This window comes from Octopus bimaculoides, chromosome 24 (assembly GCF_046866305.1).
Source record: "Octopus bimaculoides isolate indiv1 chromosome 24, ASM4686630v1, whole genome shotgun sequence".
In the NCBI taxonomy this organism is placed as follows: Eukaryota; Metazoa; Mollusca; class Cephalopoda; order Octopoda; family Octopodidae; genus Octopus; species Octopus bimaculoides.
The window spans coordinates 27,884,746-27,894,822 of NC_142951.1; the positions used below are offsets into that span (position 1 = coordinate 27,884,746).

General features: G+C 36.1%; 1 protein-coding gene across 2 annotated transcripts; it reads right to left on the reverse strand.

The window, feature by feature from the left end:
• Positions 1–2,375: 2,375 nt before the first annotated feature.
• Positions 2,376–6,869, reverse strand: LOC106882217 (heat shock protein 83). Of its 2 annotated transcripts, none has more exons than XM_089340775.1 (7): positions 6,777–6,869; positions 4,820–5,533; positions 4,509–4,718; positions 4,024–4,383; positions 3,756–3,903; positions 3,394–3,662; positions 2,376–3,276 (listed from the first exon to the last, which is right to left on the reverse strand). In XM_089340775.1, the coding sequence occupies exons 2-7, from the start codon at positions 5,531–5,533 to the stop codon at positions 2,833–2,835; spliced, it is 2,145 nt and encodes a 714-aa protein (XP_089196901.1). In that variant the 5' UTR covers positions 6,777–6,869; the 3' UTR covers positions 2,376–2,832. The 2 variants fall into 2 exon arrangements, with proteins under 2 accessions (XP_089196901.1, XP_089196900.1); XM_089340774.1 differs by having other exon boundaries at positions 4,509–4,721.
• Between the last annotated feature and the right edge of the window lie 3,208 nt (positions 6,870–10,077).

Below are 10,077 nucleotides of genomic sequence, written 5' to 3' on the forward strand. Positions count from 1 at the left end.
CACAAAAATCTTAGCTCTAGAGTCAGGTGGTACTGGCAACGGCCACACTCAAAATGGTGTATTTTATGTGCCACCCGCACAAGAGCCAGTCCAGGGGCACTGGCGACGATCTCGCTTGAAAGTCCTTACTCATGCCACTTATTCACATTAATCATCATCATCATTTAACACCCAGACTCCATGTCTATTTTGGCATGGTTTCCAAGGTAGGATGCTCTTTCTAAGACCATCCACTTTACAAAGTGTACTGGATGCTTTTTACACAGCACAGGTGCATTCAAATGGCACCAGCACAGGTGCTTTTTACATGGCACCAGCACCCACAAGCCTGTAAGATTAGGAACACTTAGCTGGCGAGGGATGCAAGAGACAAGTCTGTGTGCAAGGGCAACCATACTTTTACTTAGCTTGGCATATTTTCTCAAGCACAGCAAATCACCAGGGGTGTCAGTCCCCTATCATAACCCCTGTGAGTCCCAACATCTGTGGCTCCTTTGTTTTGTATTAATCACGCATTATCTCAAAGCTTCAAGATTTTCATGTGATTGTTTATTTTCAGAATGAGTGTAGGCTAGGCATGAAAGGCTGGATATGGTCAGTTTGAACATAAAATGGGTGGATATTTTAGCCAGGCATGGCTGGTTTAAATGCTAAAGAGTGATGCTTTTTCCAGAAAGCAAATTTGCATGCAAGGGAACTGATCCTGAAACCTCAGTTACAAAGTGAGCTTCTTAACTCCACAGCCATTTTGCATGGTTGGTACAAATTCTGACCAACCTACTTGGCAGAACTGTGCGCAACTTATTAACCTTCTCAACTATTATCAAGAGTTCTAAACGAATTTCATTCAGTTCTTTTAAAATCCCTTTGTTTGTATGGTTCGTTTTATTTCAGTCGTATTTGGTATTTGAAACAGGGAAAACAAAAAAAATACACAGGCCCTTCTTCTGTTGGTTACATCCTGGACGTATACAGCTGGGTCAAGCTGAGTTGACCAAGACAATGTCTGTGTGTCTTCATGAATAAACACTTGAAACAATTAACAAAAGCATAATACATGCTTGTGAATTATGGGTATGGGGTTATTATTGGATCATTCATGAATAATGCATTTTTGCCATAGTTCACTTTTTAAAATTGAGATGACAAAGTTCTTTTTTCAGTCTAAAATATACTCCATTTTATTCAATGCTCTTCCGTCTACATTATTTACATTTGACGGATATTTGTCCTCATTTTGTTTGTTGTTAACACATTTCGGCTGATATACCCTCCAGCCTTCATCAGGTGTCTTAGGAATGAGAACCCAGGTTCGAAATTTCCCCAAGTTTATATGTACATTTATGTATTCATTTGTGTGTATGAAGGGGGCATCTGTCTCCAAAACCCCAAAGTTGAGCAACATTTTCATGTTTGGATTTGTAAACTACGATAAGAATAACACTGGTCAACAAAGAATTTGTCCCAAGAAAGAGGATACCTGTATCTTATACTTTTTTTGCATGCAGAATTCAAAAATAATGTCAAATTATCTTTATCACCCACAGTTTCTCAGTTCCTGTTACGTGGGCTAAATTTCAGTTAAGCTGTTGAAATGTGAAGCTGTCCCCAAAATACATGAAATGAAAAATGTGAAAATACTAACAGAAAAATTAATAACATGCAGGTGAAAAGTATCTCATGGTGTGAAAAAAAAAGACTGAACACAGCATGCAGTTGTCATGGTAACAAGCTAATGCCATGCTGTCTGTTTGGCTAAAATTACCCAAATTTAATTCCAAATAACATCAGATTCTGTAATTTACAAGATAAAGTAATTGGTTGATCGTAATCGAAATTCAGAGTTGTATTGATAAACCTAAATTGAAAGCAAAATTAAGGAGGGCACACTTTGCAAATGAGAAAGACTAGATCCAAAATGGCTGTTTGGAATACAGTCCTTCAGGTTTCGGTCCATTTAAGTTACATCCGGTTAATAATGCTAATTTATCCATTTGGTCATTACTCTTGCTAGAAATAAGAAAGTCATACCATATTAAAGAACACCTTTGCACATTTTACTGATCCGTTTGCAGAAGCCACATCAAAATCTATTATCAAATGTGGAAATATAAATGGTAAGCAGCGCAAATAATACAAAATTGAACTATGTTAGTAAACTGCTCGAACAAGTTGTACACTTCTCTTAGCCAACAAATGCATCACCAGAATTCATAGAATTTAATCCATACTCCCCTTATGGAACATGACAATCTTCAGTGGTGCCCTATTCATAGCCAAATAACTTGGTTAGAAAAATTCAGTGTACAAAAAGAAAAACCCACAAGACAAATTAAATTAAGCAAACATCACGCAGCATTAACACAAACACAAAATATTATGAAATATTTTTATTTAGGAAAAATTTGAACAAATATACAACGGAATTCAGTGCAGTTAATGCTTACACCAAGCAAATAAATAACTGAGTAGGTGCCAGCTGTCAAAGACTTCCGAGACGGAGGTCAAAAGAGATCCATCCATCCATTAACATATAAGACAAAACAAAACAAGATTTCAGCAAATAATTGAGATGTTTGAAGAACTACAAATTTGTTGTTAATTGAGAAGAGTTCTTGAAGTATGGTAACTAATGTTAACAAGCAATGGAGATTAGTTTTCATAGAAAACAGCTTAGTGTAGAAAGCATCTGAGATAAACAATTCCACCAGGTTTTACTAAATTCTGACCACCTGGTCATTGAAATATGGAAATGAAAAGGAAAATGTACAAGGAATGAACCAACATTCTTCATGTGTCTCAATTAGCTAATAAATGTCTCTTGTGAAATAATTAATCAACTTCTTCCATTTTAGATAAATCATCATCTCCCTCTAATGCTGGCATGTCAGCATCAGTCTCTGCAGGTACGTTCTCCTCCATTATTTCATCTTCGTCCAAACCAAGACCAAAGCTAATCATTCGATGGATACGACATGCATGTGATTGTGGGTTATCAAGATTGAAACCTGATGACAGAAGAGAGGTTTCATACATTAAAATTACAAAGTCTTTCACGGTTTTGTCATTTTTATCAGCATCTACTTTGCTCTTCAATGCCTTAATGATGGAATGATCAGGGTTTACTTCCAAATGTTTCTTAGCAGCCATGTAACCCATGGTTGAAGTATCTCTCAAAGCTTGAGCCTTCATGATACGCTCCATGTTCGCTGACCAACCATACTGACTAGTGACAATACAGCAGGGAGAGTCTACCAGTCTGTTTGATACAACAACCTACAACAAACAAAAGAAACAAGAATTGAAGTATTATTGATGTAAGAGAACATGGAACAAAAAGCACTAATGATTTTATAATTTAGCAACTGAATGAAATACAAAACAACTACCAACCTTCTCGACCTTTTTGTCCAAAATGTCTTTGATGACTTTACATAAGCTTTCATATGCTGTCTTATCCTCCTCCAGCTTCTTCTTAGATTCCTCATCGTCAGGAAGTTCCAAACCCTCTTTGGTAACACACACCAGCTGTTTGCCATCATACTCCTTCAATTGTTGAGCAGCATATTCATCAATTGGGTCTACCATATAAACCACTTCACAGCCAGATTTCTTTACTTTCTCAACAAAGGCAGAGTTCTTGACAGCTTCCCTGGTCTCACCTTATAACGAGATGCAACAGAACAAGCATTACAACTACATGTACACATGGATTACAGTTAACGGTAAAAACAAATAATAGCAAAGATACTCACCAGTAATGTAATAGATATGTTTCTGGTTCTCCTTCATGCGGGACACATAATCTTTAAGAGAAGACATCTCATCACCTGAGCTGGAGGTGTGATAACGGAGGAAATCAGCCAACTTCTTTCTGTTTGTATGATCTTCATGAATACCAAGCTATTTAAAAACAATAACAGGTAGCCACATGAGTTACAGCAAAGAAAAACTTCATTCAGTCTATCACTACATTAACAATATCAAAGATTAAAAATATAAATTTTTTTAAACTGAACTCACCTTCAAATTCTTAGAAAATTGTTCATAAAACTTCTTGTATTCATCTTTGTTGCTCTCAGCAACTGAGTCAAACAACTCAATGCATTTCTTTACTAAATGTTTCCTAATCACTTTCAAGATCTTGCTCTGTTGCAAAGTCTCACGAGAAATGTTCAGAGGTAAATCTTCAGAATCTACAACACCCTTGATGAAGTTCAAGTATTCTGGGATTAAGTCTTCACAGTTGTCCATGATAAACACTCTGCGTACATACAACTTAATGTTGTTCTTTTTCTTCTTATTCTCAAACATATCGAAAGGAGCTCTTTTGGGGACAAATAGCAAAGCCCGGAACTCCAGTTGACCCTCAACAGAGAAATGCTGCAAAACACAAAAATAACCAGGATCATTAAGGAATTATTTTCCTTTTCTAAATAAAAACAATCTATTCATTCAATGTAAAGCCATTTGAATGAAAATAGTTTTAACCAAATGAATCAACTCACCTTAACAGCAAGATGTTCCTCCCAATCGTTGGTCAACGACTTGTAGAATTCCCCATACTCTTCATTTTTAATATCATCAGGGTTTCTACTCCAGATGGGTTTAGTTTTGTTCAATTCTTCATCTTCAAAGTATTTTTCTTTGATGCTCTTCTTTTTCTTGCCTTTTGACGTCTCTTCATCTTCTACATCTTCAATCTTAATCTTGTCTTCCTGCTAAGGACAATAGAAAAGTCAGATGTCACACTGCTACCACATTAACAATTAGACACCAATAAGGTAATAACTCTACAATAACCAGAAATATTACTTACACCCTCCTCTTCTTTGTCTTCTTTCTTTTCTTCTTCCTCTTCATCATCAGACACTTCCTTGCTACGTTCCTTCTCAACAAGCAGTTTGATGGGATAACCAATGAACTGACTGTGTTTCTTCACCACTTCTTTGGTACGTTTCTCTTCCAAGTATTCAGCCTGGTCTTCTTTCAGGTACAGAGTGATCTTGGTACCACGGCCAAGTTGTTCACTGGTTGAGGTTTTAATGGTGAAAGTACCACCAGCAGACGACTCCCAGGTGTGCTGCTCGTCATCATTATGTTTAGATTCAACAATCACTTTGTCGGCAACCAAGTAAGCAGAATAGAAACCGACACCAAACTGACCAATCATGGAAATATCAGCACCAGACTGCAGAGCTTCCATGAAAGCTTTAGTACCAGACTTAGCAATGGTACCCAGGTTGTTGACCATATCAGCCTTGGTCATGCCGATACCAGTGTCAATAATGGTCAATGTGTTATCCTCCTTGTTGGGGATGATCTTGATGTATAAGTCCTTGCCACTGTCTAGTTTGGACGGGTCAGTCAAAGACTCGTATCTGATCTTGTCAAGAGCATCAGAAGAGTTAGAAATCAACTCCCTGAGAAAGATTTCTTTGTTGGAATAGAAAGTGTTGATGATCAAGCTCATCAACTGAGCAATTTCAGCTTGGAAGGCAAATACTTCTCCATCATTAGTTTCAGTTGACATCTGCAATAAATGAATTTACAATGAGTGTAAAAGATAAAGAGAAACAGTCCATGCATTGTAGCATTAAGAGGAGGGGGTGGGTGCTAATTCTCTCAACATGCAACAAGTGTAAATTGTTTCACATAACACTGGACCGAAACGACTAACATGATCGATAACTACCATGTTACAACACTAATCACCATCCCAGTCAACCCAACCCACCCATTAACTGCCATCTCTATCCCTCCTACGTGTGCAGTGTTTCTCATTTATACACACACCGACACTCTTTAACGAATGCCAAATATCCTAAGTACATACACGGAACCTCAAAAAAATATTTTCATCACATATTTAAAAAATGGTATATATATACACACACACACACACACATATATATATATATATATGTGTATACAAACCCGTATGAATTCGAAAACTACATACTGTGTCAATCCAGAGACAATATTGTCTTCGATGAATGAGACTGAACAGAGAAAGTTCTGCGGGACAAGATTCCGCCCCACCCTACCTACGTTCTCGAAACTACGGTGCGGCGGGGTAGTAGGGGAGGGGGGGATCTATTGAGCCCCACCCCACCCCCTCCTTAAAGTCGTACGACCTTAATTGCTGTAATCTATTGCAATAGATTAGATTTATTAGTTTTAAGGTTAATGTTTTTAACTTTTATGCTCATACCATCGATATCAACGAATGATCGATCTAACTGCAAATATTTGGAGGGAAAGCAGTAACCATAAAAGAACCTTAATTTAAAATTCAAAGAAATCATTTGAGACCCACTAAGATAGGAGTGTCCTGGATAGCTTAGAAATTAGTTTTTTTGGACCAAATCGGAACACCCGTAAAATCACAATGGTTTTTTTTTTCTTTGTGAAAAAAAAAAAAAAAACGGAAAATTGCAAGACAATTCCTTTAAAAAGCGAAATTTCTTTGTCCCCACCCTTCATTAATGAAGTTACAATAGAGATCCTTTATAACCAGAGATAATCCTTTCTCAATGATTATTGAAACAAAAAAAAAAAAAATCAAATATTTGAAAAAAAAAGAGGCAAAAAAAAAAAAAACGCCGACAAAATGAAAAAAACGTTGAAAAGCAAAAAAAAAAAAATATGGAAATTCTTGACGGTTAATTTGGCATCGTGATCTTGGAATTATTAGTATTTTGGTAAAAATAAGCAATAATTGGAAATTTTAAAAAAAAAAGTGAAAAAGAATAATTGCGGAATTAATTTCTTACCTTGAAAAATTTTAATGAATTATGTTAGGAATAAAGGGTGAGATAAAAAGTTTGAATGACGAGCCAAACACCAGCGACGCACTCGATTTGAATGAGAGAGTCGCACGAGGAACCAAGCCTTTTATATCGCCGCGTATTGATTCGCCAAGTAAGCTTTCTAGATTGTTCTAGAAGCTTCTAGATTGTTCTGGTAGCTTCTAGAAGGATCCATCAATAATTCGAGGAAATTTAATCATAAAGGTTACTGTTTACGGTGATATTTTGTTATCTGAAACTATTGAATAAATTTTTGGCATTATTTAAGTTTAATCTCAAGGAGATTTTGTAATTCGAATATGGGAATATTTCGAGCCGAAGAACTGCTTTTCCGGTTTAAACGGAAGTAGATGTATTCTCTCTCTCTACCTGCAATAGGGACTTACTTCTAGTGACCTTTACAAAAATGTCAAATGATGTCATTGGAAGAAGCATGTCGAAAACGAAACTAGTCTCTGATTTCTTTGTCTAATGGTTCGTTTAATTTTCTCAGAAATTATATATTCGGTCAGTAGATCACACTTCTATAGAAAGAAATAAAGTTCGCCTTGGAGAGCGTTCAGATTTTGTTTCATTTTTGCTTAAAATCTTCATGTTATATTTATATATATATATATCACACATGCAGACATATATATATATATATATATATAATGAAAGGTATATATCAGGCCCTATCGATAAAAATCAACTCTTGTACTAACTAGTACTTATTTTATTTTAACAACCTCAAAATAATTGGAGGTAAAGTCGACGCCCCGGCTGGATTTGAACTTTGACAATGGATACAAACCTGTTATAAAGAAAATGTAAGTTGGTAATGTGACATACATGTCACATTACCAACTTACAGTTCATGCCCTTCTTGAAACTGACCCCGTTTTCCTAACCGTAGTTCCACCCACAATGACCTGCTCCGCCTCCATTGCCAAAATTTCCCGCCATATCAAAATTTTTTTTATTAAAGGTGTCTTGTATAAATATATGTAATGCCGTCGTATAGAAACATACATATGTATGCATGTTGCACACACTAGAAAGCATGGTTACTGCGCCGGATTTCAGGTCAGCTGGCACCCTATGCGCAACCCAACAATAGTTCCCCTTGCGATCTTTGTCGAATTGACAGACAAGGGACTGGGTTCGTGCCCATCCATATGCGCCTTCTTTTCTTTAAGGTCAGTGTTACCAACGTAGTTGTACCGCAGCAGACTAACATTGCAGAAGATAATTTCTGAATGAGAAATAATCGATTAAAATTTCAGCTTCCTTTCAGGGCCATACGCCCCACAAGAGCTATATTAAATATGAAGCTCGCTTTAATTTTATTCCTATAACAATATATATGAAAAATATTTAATTATGACTAGAGCAACGAGATGGACGTATTCACTTCTTTTATTTTTGTATTTTTTAAACTGTTAAATAACAAAGAATTATTGAAAACGATTCTTTCTACCGATTTCGACGTGTAGGAATTTTTGAACGAAGAAAATCTACGAAACGAAATATCTGTCGGCTTCTTTCTTCCTATATCGAAGATACAAAGCAATAATATTAACAGACATGAATTAAAATATGTCAAATAATGCCGACTGTTGCCTACTTTATAACTTTATTTATACTTTTAAAAGTTTTTATTATTATTATTACTACTATTATATTACTGTTTTAATTACGAACGTTTTAATTCAAGTCCTCGACATCGAAGTTTCGAGATATTTTCTCTAACGATTCATTTCACTCATGAGTGATTTTCGTTGCCTGAGCAATAATCAAACTGCAGATTACAACATTCAATAATAGTTTACAACACAATAGTTTTAACAACAACACACAAGCCATCACCCTGCTAGCAGTGAATGCTGCCTGCACAACTAATTGCAACCGAACTAACAAGCCATTGAGGATGTTGTTTTCCTATGATCAAAGGCACTTCTAACCATCTTTCTGTCTTTATTATTGTGTGTGTATATTTAAATATAAATATAAATATATACATAGGAAACCTAGGATCACATTATCCAGTATCAACCGTCTTTCCCAAGATGGCAGTGTATGAATTTGGCTATTATTTCTAGCAAACTGAGCAACCTCATAGAGGCTCTTTTGCTGGATCGGGTTGCGGCAATTTCGAGATTTTCAAATTTATCGTACTCGTTACTATATTTCATTATTAAAGGCCGATATTTAGGTAATCGTACCGAAAGATCGCCATATACATATATATATACACAAACATTTTTTGTAGAGCCTTGTTCATTTGCACCTTAGCAAATCTTTTTTTTTTTTTGAAAACAAACTCCTGTACGGTCCAAAGCACGTGCTTATTTCACTTAATGGTTCACTCCTACGTACATACGTGTATATAGATAGATGAATAGATAGATAAATAGATAGATGTGTGTACATACATATATATATATATATATATATATATTATTAATCGGTTATACAGTGACTGAAGGGCCGAAAGTTTCGTCATTTACGCTAATCGTTGGATCTTCATACATACCAGTGAACAAAACTCAGGGTCCCTGAATCACTCTAACTGCAACTGATTAATAATACACACACACACATATACATTCAATTAAAAGAAGACGAGCCGACCATACCAATCGGTTTTGCACCGGCTATGTGTATGTGTATATGTACGCAGGTTAGAATAAAATGTGTCCTAATCGTGGTCTAAATTATTTTGACATTTAAAATATTTATATACAATGCAGACAGATCTTGGTTTATGAAAGATAATAGTTACTGGAGATGTAGTTCTTTGCTTAATCAAGCCGACTTATAATTAAAAACATCCCCAATGCAACCCTTCCTTCCGTCCTGTTATGGCTATGTCCAATTAGACTAGGTTATATTCTTTTATTTGTTTATCATTTTGACTGCAGCCATGCTGGAGCACTGCCTTTAGTCGAACAAATCGGTCTCAGAACTTATTCTTTGTAAGCCTAGTACTTATTCTATCGCTAGCTTTCGGGGACGTAAACACACCAGCATCGGTTGTCAAACGATAGTGGGAGACAGATCCACAAATACATACATACATATATATATACATATGACGGGCTTCTATCAGTTTCCGTCTACCAAATCCACTCACAAAGCTTCGGTCGGCCCGGGGTAAAAGTAGAAGCCACTTGCCGAAGGTGTCACGCAGCGAGACTGAACCCGGAACCATGTGGTTGGGAAGCAATATTCTTGTCCCACAACCACTCCTTCGCCTATATAATAAATTCCTTTTTTTTTTTTT

What these genes read in the sequence shown, in the direction of transcription:
- LOC106882217 (XM_089340774.1), bottom strand. Translation starts at nt 5,533, where the DNA reads ATGTCAACTGAAACTAATGATGGAGAAGTATTTGCCTTCCAAGCTGAA. An exon ending in AAGACAAAGAAGAGGAGGGT is followed by an intron (nt 4,722 to 4,819) that starts GTAAGTAATATT and finishes TATTGTCCTTAG; the next exon opens with CAGGAAGACAAGATTAAGAT. An exon ending in ACATATCTATTACATTACTG is followed by an intron (nt 3,663 to 3,755) that starts GTGAGTATCTTT and finishes TCTCGTTATAAG; the next exon opens with GTGAGACCAGGGAAGCTGTC.